Source organism: Pelobates fuscus, chromosome 4 (assembly GCF_036172605.1).
Source record: "Pelobates fuscus isolate aPelFus1 chromosome 4, aPelFus1.pri, whole genome shotgun sequence".
Taxonomy (NCBI): domain Eukaryota; kingdom Metazoa; phylum Chordata; class Amphibia; order Anura; family Pelobatidae; genus Pelobates; species Pelobates fuscus.
The window spans coordinates 350,331,211-350,355,552 of record NC_086320.1 but is presented as its reverse complement, the minus strand read 5'-3'; the positions used below and the strand labels follow the sequence as shown (position 1 = coordinate 350,355,552).

Genomic DNA, 24,342 nt, shown 5'->3' with positions numbered 1-24,342 from the left:
ATGTAATTTTAGCTGGCAATTCACTGCCCTCCAATGAATTGGAAATAATAATTAAACATGCATTTGTGTGTATTTATCTATGTGTTTGCAAATAAGCTGACTTTTCTCCTACCCCCACCTCTATAAACATACCAGCTCACAAATCTCTGTTTAGTATTAATTCAGAGAAGATTGCTAGGGGGAATGAACATTTGTATTTTTGTCAAGTGTAAATGTTCCAATAAAGTAAAAAAAAAAAAAAAAAAGCGACGTCAGGTAAACATGCTTGGGCTCTTAGAAACAGTTTCCATGGCAACAGTATCCACCAACTCCAGGTCTCCCAGTAGTGCTGTGTTGTTTCCCCAGCGTGGAAGGCATTCAGTCTCCTGGAGTTTTAATAAAACACCATTTCTTGAGCACTTTGGAGGAATTTCAAGATGAAGGAGTCACATCCTGTAGAGAATCTGTATAACCTCATCCCCAAGGAGAAGGTGGACGTGGTCAAACCACCCAGGTACACAGAACTGAATACATTATTATTATTTGTGTATTCCAATTAATGTATTCATATATGTGTCATAATCTATTTGGGTTTTCAAAAAGTATAAAGAGAGAAAGAGAGAGGGAGAGAGAGAGATGGGGGAAAGAGAGAGAGGGAGAGAGAGATGGGGGAAAGAGAGAGAGGGATAGAGAGATGGGGAAAAGAGAGAGAGAGAGGGATAGAGAGATGGGGAAAAGAGAGAGAGAGAGGGATAGAGAGATGGGGAAAAGAGAGAGAGAGGGATAGAGAGATGGGGAAAAGAGAGAGAGAGGGATAGAGAGATGGAGAAAAGAGAGAGAGAGGGATAGAGAGATGGAGAAAAGAGAGAGAGAGGGATAGAGAGATGGAGAAAAGAGAGAGAGAGAGGGATAGAGAGATGGAGAAAAGAGAGAGAGAGGGATAGAGAGATGGAGAAAAGAGAGAGAGAGGGATAGAGAGATGGAGAAAAGAGAGAGAGAGGGATAGAGAGATGGAGAAAAGAGAGAGAGAGGGATAGAGAGATGGAGAAAAGAGAGAGAGAGGGATAGAGAGATGGAGAAAAGAGAGAGAGAGGGATAGAGAGATGGAGAAAAGAGAGAGAGATAGGGATAGAGAGATGGAGAAAAGAGAGAGAGAGATAGGGATAGAGAGATGGAGAAAAGAGAGAGAGAGATAGGGATAGAGAGATGGAGAAGAGAGAGAGAGGGATAGAGAGATGGAGAAAAGAGAGAGAGAGGGATAGAGAGATGGAGAAAAGAGAGAGAGATAGGGATAGAGAGATGGAGAAAAGAGAGAGAGATAGGGATAGAGAGATGGAGAAAAGAGAGAGAGATAGGGATAGAGAGATGGAGAAAAGAGAGAGAGAGATAGGGATAGAGAGATGGAGAAAAGAGAGAGAGAGATAGGGATAGAGAGATGGAGAAGAGAGAGAGAGGGATAGAGAGATGGAGAAAAGAGAGAGAGAGGGATAGAGAGATGGAGAAAAGAGAGAGAGAGGGATAGAGAGATGGAGAAAAGAGAGAGAGAGAGAGGGATGGAGAAAAGAGAGAGAGAGAGAGGGATAGAGAGATGGAGAAAAGAGAGAGAGAGAGAGGGATAGAGCGATGGAGAAAAGAGAGAGAGAGAGAGGGATAGAGCGATGGAGAAAAGAGAGAGAGAGGGATAGAGAGATGGAGAAAAGAGAGAGAGAGAGAGGGATAGAGAGATGGAGAAAAGAGAGAGAGAGATGGGGATAGAGAGATGGAGAAAAGAGAGAGAGAGATGGGGATAGAGAGATGGAGAAAAGAGAGAGAGAGATGGGGATAGAGAGATGGAGAAAAGAGAGAGAGAGATGGGGATAGAGAGATGGAGAAAAGAGAGAGAGAGATGGGGATAGAGAGATGGAGAAAAGAGAGAGAGAGATGGGGATAGAGAGATGGAGAAAAGAGAGAGAGAGATGGGGATAGAGAGATGGAGAAAAGAGAGAGAGAGATGGGGATAGAGAGATGGAGAAAAGAGAGAGAGAGATGGGGATAGAGAGATGGAGAAAAGAGAGAGAGAGATGGGGATAGAGAGATGGAGAAAAGAGAGAGAGAGATGGGGATAGAGAGATGGAGAAAAGAGAGAGAGAGATGGGGATAGAGAGATGGAGAAAAGAGAGAGAGAGATGGGGATAGAGAGATGGAGAAAAGAGAGAGAGAGATGGGGATAGAGAGATGGAGAAAAGAGAGAGAGAGATGGGGATAGAGAGATGGAGAAAAGAGAGAGAGAGATGGGGATAGAGAGATGGAGAAAAGAGAGAGAGAGATGGGGATAGAGAGATGGAGAAAAGAGAGAGAGAGATAGGGATAGAGAGATGGAGAAAAGAGAGAGAGAGATAGGGATAGAGAGATGGAGAAAAGAGAGAGAGAGATAGGGATAGAGAGATGGAGAAAAGAGAGAGAGAGATAGGGATAGAGAGATGGAGAAAAGAGAGAGAGAGATAGGGATAGAGAGATGGAGAAAAGAGAGAGAGAGATAGGGATAGAGAGATGGAGAAAAGAGAGAGAGAGATAGGGATAGAGAGATGGAGAAAAGAGAGAGAGAGATAGGGATAGAGAGATGGAGAAAAGAGAGAGAGAGATAGGGATAGAGAGATGGAGAAAAGAGAGAGAGAGATAGGGATAGAGAGATGGAGAAAAGAGAGAGAGAGATAGGGATAGAGAGATGGAGAAAAGAGAGAGAGAGATAGGGATAAAGAGATGGAGAAAAGAGAGAGAGAGATAGGGATAGAGAGATGGAGAAAAGAAAGAGAGATAGGGATAGAGAGATGGAGAAAAGAGAGAGAGAGATAGGGATAGAGAGATGGAGAAAAGAGAGAGAGAGATAGGGATAGAGAGATGGAGAAAAGAGAGAGAGAGATAGGGATAGAGAGATGGAGAAAAGAGAGAGAGAGAGATAGGGATGGAGAGATGGAGAAAAGAGAGAGAGATAGGGATGGAGAGATGGAGAAAAGAGAGAGAGAGATAGGGATAGAGAGATGGAGAAAAGAGAGAGATAGGGATAGAGAGATGGAGAAAAGAGAGAGAGAGATAGGGATAGAGAGATGGAGAAAAGAGAGAGAGAGATAGGGATAGAGAGATGGAGAAAAGAGAGAGAGAGAGAGGGATAGAGAGATGGAGAAAAGAGAGAGAGAGAGAGGGATAGAGAGATGGAGAAAAGAGAGAGAGAGAGAGGGATAGAGAGATGGAGAAAAGAGAGAGAGAGAGAGGGATAGAGAGATGGAGAAAAGAGAGAGAGAGAGGGATAGAGAGATGGAGAAAAGAGAGAGAGAGAGGGATAGAGAGATGGAGAAAAGAGAGAGAGAGAGAGGGATAGAGAGATGGAGAAAAGAGAGAGAGAGGGATAGAGAGATGGAGAAAAGAGAGAGAGAGGGAGAGAGAGATGGAGAAAAGAGAGAGAGAGGGAGAGAGAGATGGAGAAAAGAGAGAGAGAGGGAGAGAGAGATGGAGAAAAGAGAGAGGGAGAGAGAGATGGAGAAAAGAGAGAGATGGAGAGAGAGATGGAGAAAAGAGAGAGAGGGGGAGAGAGAGATGGAGAAAAGAGAGGGAGAGATGGAGAAAAGAGAGAGAGGGGGAGAGAGAGATGGAGAAAAGAGAGGGAGAGATGGGGAAAAGAGAGAGAGAGGGATAGAGAGATGGGGAAAAGAGAGGGAGAGATGGGGAAAAGAGAGAGGGGGATAGAGAGATGGGGAAAAGAGAGAGAGAGAGAGAGATGGGGAAAATAGAGGGTAGGGAGTGAGATGAGATGAGGAGAGAGAGAAAGAGAGAGAGTGTGTGTTGTGAGTGTGTAGGAGGGGTTTTGTGTGTGTGTAGGGGTTGCTGTTTCTTCATTTGAAGATAAGAGGAAACTCAAAAATATATATTTTTTTATATAATATATATATATATATATATATATTATTTATAAAGCGCCAACAAACTCCACAGCGCTGTACAATGCTGTTAGTCTAATAAAATATATAAATTCATTGTCTTTCTGTACTGTAATGTTTTCAACTCTGGATGTATTACTTAGATTAGATTTAAGTTGTGTGTGTGTGTGTGTTTTGTTTGTTAGACACTGTTTGTTCCTTCTTCATTTTGCTAAAAGAAAAATATGTATAAAAGATAAAAAAAGTATCATTGTACACTATAATACGCCTTTTTGGCATCTGCCTTTCTATCTCTAGATAGGCAGATAGTCCTGGTATTTTGGCATTTGTCTGTCGATAGATACATTTTATATACACAAATATGTACGTACATAAATTTCCACAATCAGCACTCGTGGGAGTCAAAATAACTTTGCCTGGTAACCTGCAGTTTTTTCAGTATACAAAAATCCATAGATGGTCAGAACGCATGGGTCTTGCAGTTGTTAAAGGATCACTATAGTGTCAGGAAAACAAACTTGTTTTCCTGACACTATATAACCCTTAGCTCCCCCCCCCCCCCACCCTCAGGGCCCCCCTCCCTTTGCGCTGAAGGGGTTAAAGTTACTTTATTTAATCCACGCCGGTCTCCCTCGGCGCTGGTGACCTCTGTTCTCCCGATGCCATCAGCTCCCGAGTGGAGCGGAATGCGCATGTGCGTCCAGAGCTGTGCGCGCGCATTCAAACAGTCCATAGGAAAGTATTTCTCAATGCTTTCCTATGGACGTTCTGCACGCTGAATGCGATTTTCGCATCCAGCGTCGCAGAAGCGCCTCTAGCGGTTGTCAGGAAGACAGCAACTAGAGGCTGGATTAACCCAGCAATGTAAACATCTTTCTTTGAAAACTGCTATGTTTATATCTGAAAGGTTAAAACCTGGGGGACCTGGCACCCAGACCACTTCATTGAGCTGAAGTGGTCTGGGTGACTATAGTGTCCCTTTAAAATGTAAGTTTTATTGCAGCATTATCGTTTCAGTTTAAAATATAAACTTTCATCAGCACCAGTAGGATGTTCATACATATGTATGGCTATACAGTTCCCAACATAACCTTTTTTAATATGATATTTTATAAAAATGCTAAGCACTATAATTCTATCTGCGAGTACACATCTATAAAGACCCTGTTTAAAAGGCGTTGAATTGAAATAAAAATGCAGGGTGAATATCTAAATAGCGGCAGTTTCAGTTAAGTACTGATTCAGATATATCCTGCTACTGTGCAATAAGCAATAAACCAGCGAAAAATAATAATAATCAAATTTAAACATTTATAATGAACTTTTTTTATATATTTTTCCAGCATTTACATATTAGTTTTATTCATTTGCGCCCTTAACATTTTAACAAGAAACAAGACAACAAATATTTGTATTAAAGTGAAATTAAATAAACCAGCTTTCTAAAAGAGAATTAATAAGTGCACATCTAATTAGTTGCAGAATTCCATTTTAAATTTTTTATAAATATGTATTCAAAAATGTATAATACATCACGGAAGAAGAAAATAGCTAAATAAGTTAATACATATATTTATGCATCGAAAATATTTTCTCTTTTTAAGTACATTTCCTTTCATTGGTCAGTGTTTAGCAACTGTACTCTGCTGTAGCTGAGTACAGTTGCTAAGCACCTTTCAGTTTACGTGTATGGTTTCACCGTCGGGGGTTACTGACTAAACAGTGAACTGCGGTATGGGAATTTCAAGTCATAGGACGAAAGTATATGAGTTGGAAACATTCGCTTGTTCAACCGATTCACTTACAGCAGGGATGTCGAACATGCGGCCCCCCCGATGTTGCTGAACTACAACTCCCATGATTCTTTCAATGAAACAGATAGCCAGGGAATCATGGGAGTTGTAGTTCAGCAACATCTGGGGGGGCCGCATGTTCGACATCCCTGACTTACAGGCTAATGTAACACTGTACACCAGCCAAAGAAGGGACATCATGAATACACAATTTCAATAGACAAGCCAGGTCAAGGATTTGTTTTAGAAAATTTCCAAGTCACAACCCATAAAAATGCTTAACTAAATCCAGGAAACAAACAAGTATAAGACAGCCGTAACCACGTGTGCTAGATATGGAGACGGCGATGCTGTTACTTTTATTGCATTGGGTTATCATCACTCTTATATCACTTTTTTTTATCAATAAATGATGCAACTGTGTGTGATTGGTGCACTGGAGTTTGTTTTGTCAAAGTAATGCCTACTGGATGCAAATAGACACTAGTCGGTGTGGGGTGTTCAGATGAATGAATGAGAACAAACCCTCTGATTTTGTAACTATGTTGTAAACCAAAGTGTTAGTCGCAGGATTTAAAGTGGTGTCCGTGTTATGTATTACAGGTATATTTCAACATTCAGCGAATCGGTGAAAACTGAAGAGCAGAAGAAAAAAGATGCATGCAGGACCATGGGACCGGCCAAAGTTAAAGTTCCCTCTCCAAAAGAATATTTACAAAAGCATACACATGAAGTAACAATATCCCAAAGTACGTATTGTTATCAAGTCAAAGTAATACGGCTGTATTTATTTTCTTATTACTTTGTATATAGCCAGGGCCGGCCTTAGGCCTTTGGGCGCCCTGTGCGAAACATTTTCACAGCGCCCCCTTCCCGTCTCCCCCTCCCCCACTCCTTCCTCCCCTCCATCCCCCTTCACACACACCCTGTCACACACACACAGGCAGACAGCCATACACACACAAACACACGCAGGCAGTCACACACAGACAGCCACACACACAGACATATAATGTGACGGCAGATAAGAACCATTAGGCCCATCTAGTCTGCCCAGTCAGTCACACATAGGCAGTCACACACACACACACACACAGGCAGACAGCCAAACACACTGAGGCAGACAGACACACACACACACACACACACAGTCACACACACACACAGGCAGACAGTCACACACACAGACAGTCACACACACAGACAGTCACACACACAGACAGTCACACACACGCAGACAGTCACACACACGCAGACAGTGACACACACACTGGCAGACAGCCACACACACACAGACAGCCACACACACACACAGGGCCGCCATCAGAAATTTTGGGGCCCCTGACAAAGCACAAGGTCCCGCCCACGCCCTACCTAGTCCGCTGACAATGATGCGGGACTGAATCTGGTGTGTATAGTGGAAGTGAATTAGAATGTGTGTAATGGATGTAGTGTTTGTGTGTATTAGATACTGTTTGTGCAGTGAATGCAGAGTGTGTTAGTGTAGCAGATGCAGTGTGTATAGTGAACGCAGAGTGTGTTTGAGTAGTGGATGTAGTGTGTGTACAGTGATGTAGTGTGTGTTTGTGTAGTGCATGTAGTGTTTGTATGTACTAGATGAAATGTGTTTAGTGGATGCAGTGTCTGTAGTGGATGTAGTGTGTGTATTAGACACAGTGTCTGTGTATAGTGAATGCAGAGTGTTTCAATTTGTGGTGGATGTAGTGTGTGTACTGTGAATACAGGATGTTTGTGTAGTGGATGCTGTGTGTACAGTTAATGCAGAGTGTGTGTCAGTATAGTGAATCCAGAGTGTGTGCATAGTTTAGTGAATGCAGAGTGTGTGTTAGTGTGTAATGAATTCAGAATGTGTGTTAGTGTGTAGTGAGTGAATGCAGAGTGTGCCAGTGTAATGAATGTAGTGTGTGTGTTAGTGCAGTGAATGCAGAGTGTGTGTAAATGTGTAGTGAATGCAGAGTGTGTGTTAATGTGTAGTGAATGCAGAGAGTGTGTTAGTGTGTAGCGGATGCAGAGTGTGTGTTAGTGTAGTGAATGCAGTGTGTTAATATGTAGTGAATGCCGAGTGTGTGTTAGTGTGTAGCGGATTCAGAGTGTGTGTTAGTGTAGTGAATGCAGAGTGTTTGAGTAGTGGATGTAGTGTGTGTTTGTGTAGTGGATGTAGTGTTTGTATGTACTAGATTAAATGTGTTTAGTGGATGCAGTGTCTGTAGTGGATGTAGTGTGTGTGTATTAGACACAGTGTCTGTGTATAGTGAATGCAGAGTGTTAATGTGTAGTGAATGCAGAGAGTGTTTGAGTAGTGGATGTAGTGTGTGTACAGTGATGTAGTGTGTGTTTGTGTAGTGGATGTAGTGTTTGCATGTACTAGATGAAATGTGTTTAGTGGATGCAGTGTCTGTAGTGTATGTAGTGTGTGTATTAGACACAGTGTCTGTGTATAGTGAATGCAGAGTGTTTTAATTTGTGGTGGATGTAGTGTGTGTACTGTGAATACAGGATGTTTGTGTAGTGGATGCTGTGTGTACAGTTGATGCAGAGTGTATGTTAGTGTAGTGAATGCAAAGTGTGTGTCAGTATAGTGAATCCAGAGTGTGTGCATACTTTAGTGAATGCAGAGTGTGTGTTAGTGTGTAATAAATGCAGAGTGTGTGTTAGGGTGTAGTGAATGCAGAGTGTGTCAGTGTAATGAATGTAGTGTGTGTGTAAATTTGTAGTGAATGCAGAGTGTGTGTTAATGTGTAGTGAATGCAGAGAGTGTGTTAATGTGTAGTGAATGCAGAGAGTGTGTTAGTGTAGTGAATGCAGAGAGTGTGTTAATGTGTAGTGAATGCAGAGAGTGTGTTAGTGTGTAGCTGATGCAGAGTGTGTGTCAGTATAGTGTATGCACTGTGTGTGTTAGTGTATGCAGTGTGTGTGTTGTATGCAGTATGCAGTGTGTGTGTTAGTGTATGCAGTGTGTGTTGTGTTAGTGTATGCAGTGTATGTTGTGTCAGTGTATGCAGAGTGTGTGTTGTGTTAGTGTATGCAATGTGTGTTGTGTTGGTGTATGCAGAGTGTGTTGTGTTGGTGTATGCAGAGTGTGTGTTGTGTTAATGTATGCAGAGTGTGTGTTGTTAGTGTATGCAGTGTGTGTTGTGTCAGTGTATGCAGAGTGTGTTGTGTCAGTGTATGGAGAGTGTGTGTTGTGTTAGTGTATGCAGTGTGTGTTGTGTTGGTGTATGCAGTGTGTGTGTTTTGTGTTGGTGTATGTAATGTGTGTGTTGTGTTAGTGTATGTAGTGTGTGTGTTGTGTTAGTGTATGTAGTGTGTGCGTTGTGTCAGTGTATGTAGTGTGTGTGTGTGTTGTGTTAGTGTATGCAGTGTGTGTTGTGTTGGTGTATGCAGAGTGTGCTGTGTTGGTGTATGCAGAGTGTGTGTTGTGTTAATGTATGCAGAGTGTGTGTTGTTAGTGTATGCAGTGTTTGTTGTGTCAGTGTATGCAGAGTGTGTTGTGTCAGTGTATGCATAGTGTGTGTTGTGTTACTGTATGCAATGTGTGTTGTGTTGGTGTATGCAGTGTGTGTGTTGTGTTGGTGTATGTAGTGTGTGTGTGTTGTGCTAGTGTATGTCGTGTGTGTGTGTGTTGTGTCAGTGTATGCAGTGTGTGTGTGTTGTGTCAGTGTATGTAGTGTGTGTGTTGTGTTAGTGTATGTAGTGTGTGTGTTGTGTTAGTGTATGTAGTGTGTGCGTTGTGTCAGTGTATGCAGTGTGTGTGTTGTGTCAGTGTAGGTAGTGTGTGTGTGTGTGTGTTGTGTATGCAGTGTGTGTGTTGTGTATGTAGTGTGTGTGTGTTGTGTCAGTGTATGTAGTGTGTGTGTGTAAATGTGCAATCTGGGGGGTGGGGGAGGGGGGGAATTTGAACATAATTGAACATTTTTTTTAATTAATTTAATTTAATTAGTTAAAATGTTTCTCCCCCCTCCCTGCTTACCTTTGTCCAGGGAGGGGGGAGATTCCATCCCTGGTGGTCCGGTGGGGGCCCCCCCGGCTTCCCTGTTACCGCAGAGGGGGCCCAGGCAGCACACTGCTTCTCCTCTTCTCTCCTCCAATAACTCTCGCGAGACCCGCGGAGCGTTGCCATGGCAACCGGGTCTCGCGAGAGTTATTAGCAGAGACGAGAAGAGATGAGGCTGTGTGCTGCCTGGGCCCCCTCTGCGGTAACAGGGAGCCGGGGGGGGCCCGCGGCTGCACACATAGATAGCGATATTCGCTATCTATGTGTGCAGAGAGGAAAAGTGGGGCCCAGGACTGCCAGAGCAGTCCGGGCCCGTGACAACCGTCATGGTTGTCACCCCCTGATGGCGGCCCTGCACACACAGACAGTCACACACACACAGACAATCACACACACACAGGCAGACAGTCACACACACACAGGCAGACAGTCACAGTCACACACACAGGCAGACAGCCACACACACAGGCAGAGAGTCACACACACACAGACAGTCACACACACACACAGGCAGACAGTCACACACACACACACACACACACACACACAGGCAGACAGTCCAACACACAGACACACACACACACACACACAAGCAGACAGTCACATAGTTACCTCTGTTAATTATGGAGGCAGACAGGCAGTGCAGCTCCTGGATTCTGGTTGTTGGGGGAAGCAGGGACTCCTTCCTGCTTCCCCTGCAGCAGTTTTCCGGCGCTTTTAGCTCCGCCCCTGCCGCACGGTAAGCTCCGCCCCCGCCGCACGTAAGCTCTGCCCCCTTTTTTTTTATCCCGACGGCCATGTGTGAGCTGTGTTGGCCACAGTGCGCCCCCTGCTCAAGCCGCACAGCTCGCACACAGCTCGCACACCCCTGCTCCGGCCGCACAGCTCGCACACCGGCCCTGTATATAGCATTCCTCAAACCAATATCATTCTCTCTAATTAGTGGGTCCATTCTACGGTTCACTTTCATCTTCCATTTCTGCTACTTTCCCAACCTGTCATTTGGTTACTATCCCTCACTCTACCCTTTCTATTGTGTTTTTATACCCCACTCCCTTTAGAATGTAAGCTTATTCGAACAGGGTTCATATCAACCTATTTCCCCAAATTTGCAAGTCTGTCCCATTTGTTGTTATAACACTGTAAAGCATCTTGGGATATTATCATATTTAGTTTCATATTTCCTTTAGTTTGTTTTATTTTTTATACATGAATATTTTGGGCTTTTTAATGTATTGCCCATTGTACAACACTATACAACATGTATTTATTTATAACTGGCATTTATAAAGCGCGAACATATTCCGCAGAGCTGTACAATGGAGGGGGGAGAGAGGGCGGGAACAATACAATATACACAGACCAATACAAAAGGTAAAGAGGGCCATGCCCATGAGCTGATACCTAGCCATTAAAGAGCTTTTATACAAATATGCTGGCATATTTGGAAGACATCCACACACACAGAGGCAGGCAGTCACACACACACACAGGCAGACAACCAAACACCCAAATAATGACATTTTTGAGAGTGTGGCCTTACTGCATATTGCTGCTACTGACTTTGAAGGGACACTATAACAGGCCTCCCATCAGTCCCGATGTCAGCAGGACAGTCTTGATTTTGGGATCCTGTCCCTACGTCTCGCATCTGGGGACACCAAGGATTGTTCCCAGCCAACACAGTTTGAGCACATTATTAGATGTACAAGTGCACTAGAGAGCACTTCAGAAGCACTTTCTGCATGGTCCTGAAGGAAGGGGACTGGCAAGACATACTGTCAGTGGGCGTGCCTGTTGGTTATTTGCATCACCAGCAGCTTGGGTCACATCTCTCAGAGCCCCACGCACCCCATCCTGATTCCAAACCTATATATATACATATATACTTGTAGTGGTTTTGGTGCAAGCAGTGTTTGACAGCAGTTTGACATAAAAAAGCAGTATCCTTTCAGGAAACCAAGCACATCCATCTGCAACTGCTGAGTCAATGAGGAATTTCACTATATCATTATCGTCATCTGTCCTAAATTGGAGGTTATTAATGAGGTGTGAGAGCTAGGGGCTTTACAACAGAAGAGTTACAGTTTTTGCCAAATTGTTCAACAAAACCTGAAAGGCGTTCACTTTAAAACTCATTGCACCATACGCTTACAATAAACTGCAGTAGCTATAGTGCTTCAAGTGTCTTTTTAATGGGGTATAGGGAACGGGAAAAGTTTTTCAAAAATAGCATGGATTTTTTTTACTAAAATACAAAATGTGGAGAATTTCTACTGCTCTAATATTTCTCCATTCCTGGTATTGTGACCTAGAATTCACATTTTGTTTATAAATTCTCTACAACCACCAGTTTAGTAAATAAACCATTGCTTTCTCTTGTAGAACACATAGCTTGTAAGTACACTGCTTTTTAGAATTAAACTAGTGCCACATATAGATTTACAAATATCTAAAGAGAAGAGGTACACTCTCTAACCACATACATACACAAAGGCATTCACATTCTCATACACATTGTACTAGCCCTGAGATATAAGCTGTATATCTGTCAGGCACAATCAATATATCTTCAAAAGAGGACTTGATTGGACAAAACTAATAGGAATACCGATTACAATGGCCTGTGCCAATTCTTGCCATGGCCAGTCTAAATTGACTGCACCGAAACATTTTGTACAAAATAAACTTTTACTGGTACTGAGTTCAGATTAAAGCTCTCATAGTCATCAAATATAGTAACAAAGACTACCAGACGTATGAGATTCTGTAGGGGCTAATTTCAGTAGTAATACATGCAGCAACATTTTCACCACAAGACTATGTGAAGCCATGTATAGTTGCCTGATTTACCACTTTTGTTTCAGATAAAAAATTTTTTTTTAAAAAAAAACAGGTGTGTGACAAACTTACAAACCAATAATAACAGAGTTGAAATGTAAGGCACTCCCACACATGGTATACAATCCCTCCCCTCTGCCTGGGAGATAATTGAGTCAGATACTGTATTAACCCAATTATCTCCAGGCAGAAAAACATATTTTACAAAACCCCAAAAGTACCCCAAAAACACATGATATCCTCACAATTGATGGGTCTGATCTGGGTGACCAACATATCCAAAAATCACACAGATCAGTTCAGGGTTTCAGGAATTTCCTGGAAGTCACATTTTGATCGACCGCACGCATGGTTCCATGCCCAAAACAGTTCCAGAGAATTAAACTGTGCGGTTGGTCTACTTCGGAGATTCAAAGTAAAGTTCAAGATACCGAATGTAGCCATTCGTGAGCAGGGCCGCCATCAGGGGGTGACAACCATGACGGTTGTCACGGGCCCGGCGGCCCTGGGGGCCCCGGACTGCTCTGGCAGTCCTGGGCCCCACTTTCCCTTCCTGCACACATAGATAGCGAATATCGCGATCTATGTGTGCAGCCGCGGGCCCCCCGGCTTCCCTGTTACCGCAGAGGGGGCCCAGGCAGCACACAGACTCTTCTCCTCTCGTTTCTGCTAATAACTCTCGCGAGACCCGGTTGCCATGGCAACGCTCCGCGGGTCTCGCGAGAGTTATTGGAGGAGAGAGAAGAGGAGAAGCTGTGTGCTGCCTGGGCCCCCTCTGCGGTAACAGGGAAGCCGGGGGGCCCCACCATGCCACCGGACCACCAGGGATGGAAACTCCCCCCTCCCTAGACACAGGTAAGCAGGGAGGGGGGAGAAACAATTTAAATAAATGTAATTTTTTTTTTATTATTATGTTAAAATGCCCCTCCTCCCCCTCACCCCAGATTGCAAATTTACACACATACACTGACACAACACACACACTGCATACACTGACACAACACACACACACTGCATACACTGACACAACACATACACTGACACAACACACACTGCATACACTGACACAACACACACACACACACACACACTACATACACTGACAACACACACACTGCATACACTGACACAACACACACACACACTACATACACTGACACAACACACACACTGCATACACTGACACAACACACACACTGCATGCACTGACACAACACACACACTGCATACACTGACACAACACACACACTGCATACACTGACACAACACACACACTGCATACACTGACACAACACACACACACACTACATACACTGACACAACACACACACTGCATACACTGACACAACACACACACTGCATACACTGACACAACACACACACACTACATACACTGACACAACACACACACTGCATACACTGACACAACACACACACTGCATACACTGACACAACACACACACTGCATACACTGACACAACACACACACTGCATACACTGACACAACACACACACACTACATACACTGACACAACACACACACTGCATACACTGACACAACACACACACTGCATACACTGACACAACACACACACTATACACACACTATATACACTAACACAACACACACACACTATATACACTAACACAACACACACACTATATACACTAACACAACACACACACACTACGTACACTGACACAACACACACACTGCATACACTGACACAACACACACACAAACACACACACACTATATACACTAACACAACACACACACACTACATACACTAACACAACACACACTACATACACTGACACAACACACACACACACACACACTACATACACTGACAAAACACACACTACATACACTGACACAACACACACACTGACACACTGACACAACACACACACTACATACACTGACACAACACACACACTACATACACTGACACAACACACACACTGCATACACTGACAACACACACACACACTACATACACTGACACAACACACACACACTGCATATACTGACAACACACACACACACACTATATACACTAACACAACACACACACACTACATACACTAACACAACACACACACACACTGCTTACACTGGCACAACACACGCACACACACTGCTTACACTGGCACAACACACACACACTACATACACTGACACAACACACACACACACTACATACACTGACACAACACACACACTGCATACACTGACACAACACACACACTGCATGCACTGACACAACACACACACTGCATACACTGACACAACACACACACTGCATACACTGACACAACACACACACTGCATACACTGACACAACACACACACACACTGCATACACTGACACAACACACACACTGCATACACTGACACAACACACACACTGCATACACTGACACAACACACACACACTACATACACTGACACAACACACACACTGCATACACTGACACAACACACACACTGCATACACTGACACAACACACACACTATACACACACTATATACACTAACACAACACACACACACTATATACACTAACACAACACACACACTATATACACTAACACAACACACACACACTACGTACACTGACACAACACACACACTGCATACACTGACACAACACACACACAAACACACACACACTATATACACTAACACAACACACACACACTACATACACTAACACAACACACACTACATACACTGACACAACACACACACACACACACACTACATACACTGACAAAACACACACTACATACACTGACACAACACACACACTGACACACTGACACAACACACACACTACATACACTGACACAACACACACACTACATACACTGACACAACACACACACTGCATACACTGACAACACACACACACACTACATACACTGACACAACACACACACACTGCATATACTGACAACACACACACACACACTATATACACTAACACAACACACACACACTACATACACTAACACAACACACACACACACTGCTTACACTGGCACAACACACGCACACACACTGCTTACACTGGCACAACACACACACACTACATACACTGACACAACACACACACTGCATACACTGACACGACACACACACACTGCATACACTGACACAACACACACACACTACATTCACTGACACAACACACAGACTACATACACTGACACAACACACACACTACATACACTGACACAACACACACACTGCATACACTGACACAACACACACTGCATACACTGACGCAACACACACTCTGCATACACTAACACAACACACACTGCATACACTAACACAACACACACTCTGCATACACTAATACTGCATACACTAATACAACACACACTGCATACACTAACACACACACTGCATACACTAACACAACATACATACTGCATACACTAACACAACACACACACACACTGCATACACTAACACACACAGTGCATACACTAATACAATACACACACTGTATTCACTAATACAACATGCACTCTGCATACACTACACACTAACCCACTCACTGCATCCACTATACTGACACACACTCTGCATTCGCTACATATTAACACACTCTGCTTTCACTACACTAGCACACTCTCTGCATCCGCTACACACTAACACACTCTCTGCATTCACTACACATTAACACACTGCATCCGCTACACACTAACACACACTCTGCATCTGCTACACACTAACACACTCTCTGCATTCACTACACATTAACACACACTCTCTGCATTCACTACACATTAACACACACTCTGCATTCACTACACATTTACACACACTCTGCATTCACTGCACTAACACACACACACTAAATGCATTACACTGACATACTCTGCATTCACTACACACTAACACACACTCTGCATTCACTAAACTATGCACACACTCTGCATTCACTAAACTATGCACACACTCTGCATTCACTATACTGACACACACTCTGCATTAACTGTACACACAGCATCCACTACACAAACATCCTGTATTCACAGTACACACACTACATCCACCACAAATTGAAACACTCTGCATTCACTATACACAGACACTGCGTCTAATACACACACTGCATCCACTACAGACACTGCATCCACTAAACACATTTCATCTAGTACATACAAACACTACATCCACTACACAAACACACACTACATCACTGTACACACACTACATCCACTACTCAAACACACTTTGCGTTCACTATACACACTGCATCCGCTACACAAACACACACTCTGCATTCACTGCACAAACAGTATCTAATACACACAAACACTACATCCATTACACACATTCTAATTCACTTCCACTATACACACCACATTCAGTCCCGCATCATTGTCAGCGGACTAGGTAGGGCGTGGGCGGGCCCGGGAGGGAGGGGGCGGGGGGGCCCAGACCTTGTGCTTTGTCAGGGGCCCCAAAATTTCTGATGGCAGCCCTGTTCGTGAGTACAGTCAGTGTATGTCTCTTGGTAGGGAGTTTTTTCTTACCGAACGCCGTTCGACTCCTGTTCGAATAGCCAAACATCCATGGAAGGTAAAAGTTTAGCGGTGTTCGCGCCGTCAAGTGTCCAATTTGAGTTCCATGCACTCGACGACCAAACACCACTGGATGCGTTCGACTAAACAAGATGGCCGCCGCCACGTGTTTGAATGCCACTTCGAATGGCTTTGGGAGTTCGAAGTGCCACTTCGAAAGTTCGAATTGTTCCTAATATAAGTCCAAGAGGCACAACCAGAGTCTTTAACCCAAAGTTCATTTCAGGGGCCATAGTCACAGGGCAAGAGGCTGGCAAGTATGCCCCTCCAAGGACCCATGACGAGGTTCAGTTTGTCACAATGTGCATTAAAATTTCTGATGTTTGTGATCTTAATGTGTTTTGCAGTTAAAATGTTTAGTAGGACTAACCCAAATAGTGGCTGGTATTGGGGAATATAGTGCCTAACTCTAATTCAGTCTAAAGTTTACCAGCTTCACTGGTAATAAACAGTAAAATATTTACATATTTGGTTGTTAATACTTACAGTGGTAAAATATCAAGTGTCTGTCTCAACTTGCATGATTTGAGCACAGCATCCTGATGCAGCTCCTTGAAGGGACACTGTGGGAACAAATACTATAATGCATTTGATAGGTTTTGGCCTCATTAATATGCTGTATTTTTTGCATTCTTAAATCTTTATATTTTTTGCATAGTTTTGTAGAATGCTGCACCATAGGCCTGCTTCTCTAACTATACCCCTACAAACGTATGCACACAGCTCAGCCACTGACAGCATTGAATCATCTGAACAACAAAACAACCTGCATCAGAACAGGGCATCCAGGGAGGCATATAGTAAGGATATCACTACCTGTAATAGTGTTTGTAGTTTCTCTGTCTGTCTGCAGCCAGGTTGTGAATTAAAAGCCACTCACTCAGTACTGTTTGGACCGTGACTGTGTGCATACTTTTGATAAGAAGGTCTTTCTGGCAGGAGGGACATGGCGGGAATATAGTGCATACATTTTTTTTTGTGCAAAAATTATAAAGATTTGAGCATGTAAAAAAAAATACAGCATATTATTGAGGCCAAAATCTATAAAATACATTAAAGTTGTATTGGCCCCTAGTGTCCCTTTAAATGTCTAGAAACGAGATGTCCTGCAAGGTGTTAATGTTTGTGATATATCCCAAGCTCTGTAATTAAAGCAAACACAAAGGCAGACTCAGAGTCTGCTTTGAACACAGGAACAGAGATAGTTTGTTTTATTTGTAGTAATTTAACAAATGTTATGATGATTAAATAAAACATACAGTAAGTCACATGAAACTGTTGCTGTATGTTTTGGTATGTTAATCATGGTCTTTCTGTATAGGTGCAATTTGTTATGATCCAGTATAGATACTATTTTGGTTTCTTCTTTCTTCCTTTGGAATCTGTAATTTTATTTTTGTTCCAGGGTTATGGTCTAAATTTACATTAAATCTGTAAGTTTTAATCGACTTAATTAACAAAATAGATATTCAAAATAACTAAAAAAAAATATGGAGTACCGAATGTGAAGTATAATCAACTGGTTTTGAGAATGTTTTCAGATAAGAGTAGTTTTAATGCACATCTAATTCTGTGTTTAACTTTCTTGTGAAAACCAAGAAAGTGCTTTCCTCAATTCTGCAGATAAAATCCCCCGATGTCTTGATGAAGGGAAAAAACGCCCCCCAGTCCCTCTGCACACAGAACATCCACCCATGGGTGTTTACTCCAACAAGAGCTTCATCAAAACAAATGTAGCCGAAGCCGTCATGGCTGTGCCGAAGAAACCACAACCTATGTTGGTAGACACTAAAAAAGGGGATAAACTGCTCCTCGAAACTTCGGGACTTGTTCCCAAATACATCAAGAAGAAGGTAATTTATCACGTTTGAACTGCATGATGGCACATTTCTTCTGTATGTAGTCTGCTGTAGCATCCTGTAAAGCCCTTCGAAATACGCATGCCCAGTATCATGCTCACATAGTCATAATTTTTGCATTCTACTAATATTGAGAATCGAAAGATGCTTGCAGGTTCCTTACAGATATCCTCATGCAAAGCCCTTGATATCTGGGGATACTGACAAAACCTAGGTCCCTGAACATGCAGTATCTGTAAGATCAAAGTCCTGATGACCTTGTATATTTCATTTTCTTGAAAGGATTATGGATCTACTCCTGAATACTTAGTGAAACTAAATGAAGAAGTAATGAGAGCTCAGGAAGAGTATGACGCTTACGTGAAACAGCGTATTAAAATGGGTGCTATGAAAGAAATCTCTGATGAAGAAAGGCAGATTGTACTTCAGGTATGCTTTTGTGCATGTACAGGTTATGTGTTTTATTTTTTTTGCGGCCTTGACTTTAAAGAAACTTCCTTTTTTTCAAGCCAGTTTTTTTGAATGGGGAGTCACTGATTGGCTGAGAGCGTCAGCTGACCGCTATCAGCAAATCAACGGCGTCCCTGCCCGGCGCACTCAGCACTTCCTGAAACTGAGATTTAAGAAGCCAGATTGGCAGTAGAGGCAACTTTGGAATTAAACCTTTTGCGAACGATTTAACCCCTGAAGGTAAGAGTGCCACAGGGGCCTCCTGGCACCATAACAACTTAATTTAAATGAAGATGTTATGGAGCCTACTTGGCCTAAACAGTCCCTTTAATAAGCATCATGCTTAAAGCCATGCTGTGAGGAGGGATTTTTTTTCTTGGAAATTTTGAGACATTTTCCATTTCTGCCTCAGTAGAGTTTGATATTCTATCATACTGTCTGTCCTGACCTTATTTGCGGGTGTCGGTATTGATTGTGATACTTTATTTTAAAAAGTTGTCTCTTCCCCTTTAAATGCCATAAGGAACTATTACATACTTATCTCCTTGCATAGATCAGGTCAGTATGACAAGAGTTCATGTGACACTAAACATTTTACATCATGCTCCATTGTTTGGTAAATAGCTTCTTTCAGATCAGCATGAGGTTTATAGAAGGAATGATCCTGCTGCTCTGTGGATTTCATGACATTTAGAAGCCAGATTTTTAAATTTTCCTTTCATTTAATTAAAAATGTATTTTGGGAGCACATAGATGGTACAGGCCCGTGCGGTAGACTAGATGAACAGAAGCGTTGGTGATTCACCCTTAAAGAAATTGTAAGGTTGAATATTATTTTTAAGGTCAAATGTAAGCAAATTTAGATTAAATTCATTGGATGTGGATTTATTAAACTTTATTTCATAAATAGCATGTATCATTTCAGTTATATACAGTATAGAGTTTTCAGCTCCACCCCTTATTAATAACATCAGAACCAAAGTCTGTCTTCCTGCCATTAGCAAGGATAGAATACCATATGAGTTACATGCTTAGAATTTGATTAAAGGGAAACTATAGTGCCAGGAAAACAAGCTTGTTTTCCTGGCACTATAGTTTCCCCCTCCCTCGCAGTTCCCCCCACTTCAATGAGCTGAAGGGTGTGGGTGCCTACAGTGTCACTTTAAGAGCCTATGCACTGAGGCCCAGTTCTCCTGAATGAACTGAACCATTTAGTGAACCATGCTACCAGAACAAGGCTAGGATGTAAACATTTCACATCTATTCTGAAACAAAATTATTTACATAAAACATAGACCTGATCTTTACAGTGGAAATTTAAAGCAGCAGTGTCAATGTCTGGGGACTTTGACAAATTTGCAAAGACCCCAAAGGCGACAACGTCGCTGGGGTCTGGTGGCACAGGTAAAGGTGAGATTTATTTACCTGAACCGTCCCTCGTGGGTGCGGCTATCTTGTTCTGGCTGGTCCTCTTCAGGTTCAGCATGCATGAGAGTACAGCTGGTCCACGGAGGATCCCGCAAGACTACGGGATCCGTTATAGACAGAGCCAATTCTCTATCAGGATTGACACTGTAGCTCCGCTTTAAGTCTAAGTAAGTCAGGCGGAGGAAATATACAGAGGCAAAGTTTGTGTCTGTATATCTCTTGAGTTGGTTGGAATTTCAACACTGTCAAAAATATTATTTCCCGAAGATTCAATCTTCATTAAATACACATACTTGCTGTACCTAAAAAAAACATTGATATTTGTGCTTTTACATGATTACAATCACTGCTGGAATTGCACCTATAAGCAGGGATGTATTTACCACAAGGCAAACAAGGCATTTGCCTAGGGCGGCACTTTCAGGGGGGGGCGCCAAAAAATGCCACCCCAAGCTCCCAGACAAATGCCTTGTTTGCCTAGTGTTCTGGGGCTGTCCACCTTACTGTGAGTGAGTGTAGCTGTGAGTGTGTGTCTGTGAGTGAGTGAAAGTGCGTGTGTGTCTTTCAGTGAGAATGGGTGTGTCAGTGTGTGTATGTCATTTTATGTGTATCTGAGAGTGTGTACCTATCTGTGAGTGGGTGTGTCAGTGTGTATCTGTCAGTGAGTGTGTGTGTTGGTTAAACAGTGTGTGCCAATGACTGTATGTGTGTGCCAATGACTGTGTATCTGTCTGTGAGTGTATATCAGTGCATGTATCAATGAGGGCATGTGTCTGTCAGTCAAAAAAGTGGCCAATAGCGAATTGGGGGGGGGCAAATTTGGATTTTGGGGGTGCCTGAATTTAGTCGTGCCTAGGGCAGCACAAATCCAAAATACACCACTGCCTATAAGTAAAACAGTCAAGCATAAATCATATATCTGTTGTTTCTTTTCAGGGCCTCAAGAAAAATTGGGAAGAGTTGAACCACGATTATCAAGGTCTTTCTGTTGTGATTGATACACCTGCTAAAAAAGCCTACAAAGAACGGCTTGAAAAAGAATTGACAAAATTAGAACGAGACATTCAAGCAATGGAGAAACACAAGGTTATCTACATTGCAAACAATTAACAACCGTTCAGGATGGCCGTCAATCTGCAACCAGTCAACATTGCTTCGCTAATAAATTATTGACATTTATACAGACCATAGTTGCATCCTTTTTACTATTTGTGAACATGATTTTCTTTTACTATGCATGTGATAATTATTATAAAAGCATGGATTCCTTTTTATTCCTAATTTTAGATGATTTTTCCTATTTACATGACATGTATTTACATAGTGGTAAATAGAAGTTTTCAAACCAGTTCTGAATAATTTACTAACTTACAGCCAAAATGAAAATATAAAATAGTAAATTAAACATTACATTGATGACAATTTTCCTGTCCTGTCCCGCTTTAGTTCCCCTTATGTCTTGCATCCAGATACACCATAGAACTGTCCCCGGGCAGAAAAGTGCTTGCGCATTATTAGACATGCTCGCACTGTGAAGCGGGCAGTAGGACCATACGAAGAGCACTTCACCTGCGCTACTTGCATAGTCCTGTCAGTAAGGAGCTGGCCAGACAGACTGCCACACCCCTTCAGTGGGTGGACCCACCCCTTTCTCAGGTGGACACACCCATTATTCGTGCTCTTGTACTTGATACGTTGAACCCTCTCTCTGAGGGTAGTACGATCACTAACTGTGTTTGTTGACTGCTACTGTATGCTCTAAAACTCAATAAAATATATTAATGGGAAAAAAGAAAAAAATATATAATACATACACTTTGGCATTGATTTAATATTGTTGGATGCTCTTTCCAAATTATTTCATATTTTTCGGAATAACTTTTCAAGTGATTTTTTCAACGTATTAATATATCAAAACTTTTATCATGAGGCTGAACTCGCAAGGAGTATATTCATGTGTGAATTGTGATAATGATGTATTCATCCTCATGCTGACCTTTTCTACTTGTGTGTATGTCTGGTATACCTCCTATTAAATTGCTATGTACCTTCCTATTGCCTCAATAAAAACAAAAATTGACACAAAAAAAAAACCTATATCGTATAAAAAAATATAAATTTTCCACAAAAAAATCATTTAACTTATAAAAAGAATGTAATATTTGTCATTTAAACAATTTCAAAAGTTTATCCAAAATATTAGATCATTTGGAAAGCTTATTCAACAATATTAAAGGAACACTATAGGGTCAGGTATTCAACCTTCTAGCTGCCCCACCTCCCCCCTCCCATCCACCTCCCACCCGCTCGCCCCCATAAATATAGTAAAATCTTACTTTTATTCCAGTATGCTGCTGCTGGCTCTGCCCCTAATCTGCCTGCTTGGCTGACATCATCAGAAGTGATTCTCTCAGCCAGTCACAATGCTTTCCCATAGGAAAGCATTGGATTGGCTCAGATTATCAAGGAGGTAGATCGGGGCAGAGTCAGCACAAGTCAAACACAGCCCTGGCCAATCAATATCTCCTCCCATATATGGAGTGTCCACCGAAGGTATCCCTAGGCTGTAATGTAAGTAGTTCTGGTTACTATTGTGTCCCTTTAAATCAAGGCTTTAGGCTGGAAATAAAATAACATATACTTTTTATTCAGATAGAAGCATGTTGTCTGTCAAGCAACTACAACCACTTTGCGAACAGTAACATAACCACATTGTAGCAAAAGGTTGGATAGCTTTAGAAAAATAATCATCTGTATCTATTAGGTGACTGCAGAGAGCCTCAGATGTATGTATATGAGAGATGTAGTGTTCAAATCAAAACCACTAAAAGAAATTTAGAAAATGGGGGATGGCACCAAAATTATCATAATATCATAACCACTGCAACGTACTTGGTATTTAGAATGCTCTTTTAAGCAATTTTTTATTGAAACTTTAATGTTACTGTAACGGAGCTCCGTGTACTCCGACCGAGTACCCTCCGTTGATGGATGCTCCTAGTGCTTACAGAGGACTCCAAGCACTGCAGACGACACCACAACCACCGCACGCTCCACAACCGCCGTAGCTTAACTGGAGCCGCGCCGTCTTCCTTCCACCCTGGAATGAGCCTCCAGCATTCAGGACCGTGTGGGGAAGACCTCTCCTCCAGGAGAGCGTATCCGGAACAAGCTCTTAAAAGAGCTAAGTGATTAAGCTCAGGGGAATATGCAGAGCATAGCAATCCCCAGTGTGATACAGCAATTCCCTCCAATAACGAGACAAAGCTACGTTCATTCCAGGGTGGAAGGAAGACGGCGCGGCTCCAGTTAAGCTACGGTGGTTGTGGAGCGTGCGGTGGTTGTGGTGTCGTCTGCAGTGCTTGGAGTCCTCTGTAAGCACTAGGAGCATCCATCAACGGGGAGGGTACTCGGTCGGAGTACACGGAGCTCCGTTACATTGGTGACAGCGGTGGGAT

General features: G+C 42.5%; 1 protein-coding gene across 1 annotated transcript; it reads left to right on the top strand.

Annotated features, from left to right (window-relative positions):
* Positions 1-309: 309 nt before the first annotated feature.
* Positions 310-22,063, top strand: ENKUR (enkurin, TRPC channel interacting protein). The gene is made up of 5 exons (XM_063450794.1): positions 310-493; positions 6,287-6,432; positions 18,747-19,000; positions 19,289-19,435; positions 21,821-22,063. The coding sequence occupies exons 1-5, from the start codon at positions 417-419 to the stop codon at positions 21,992-21,994; spliced, it is 798 nt and encodes a 265-aa protein (XP_063306864.1). The 5' UTR covers positions 310-416; the 3' UTR covers positions 21,995-22,063.
* Positions 22,064-24,342: the final 2,279 nt, after the last annotated feature.

Coding starts and splice junctions, on each gene's coding strand:
- ENKUR (XM_063450794.1), top strand. CDS start 417: ATGAAGGAGTCACATCCTGTAGAGAATCTGTATAACCTCATCCCCAAG. Junction 6,433..18,746: donor TGAAGTAACAATATCCCAAA/GTACGTATTGTT, acceptor GTGAAAACCAAG/AAAGTGCTTTCCTCAATTCT. Junction 19,001..19,288: donor CCAAATACATCAAGAAGAAG/GTAATTTATCAC, acceptor TTTTCTTGAAAG/GATTATGGATCTACTCCTGA.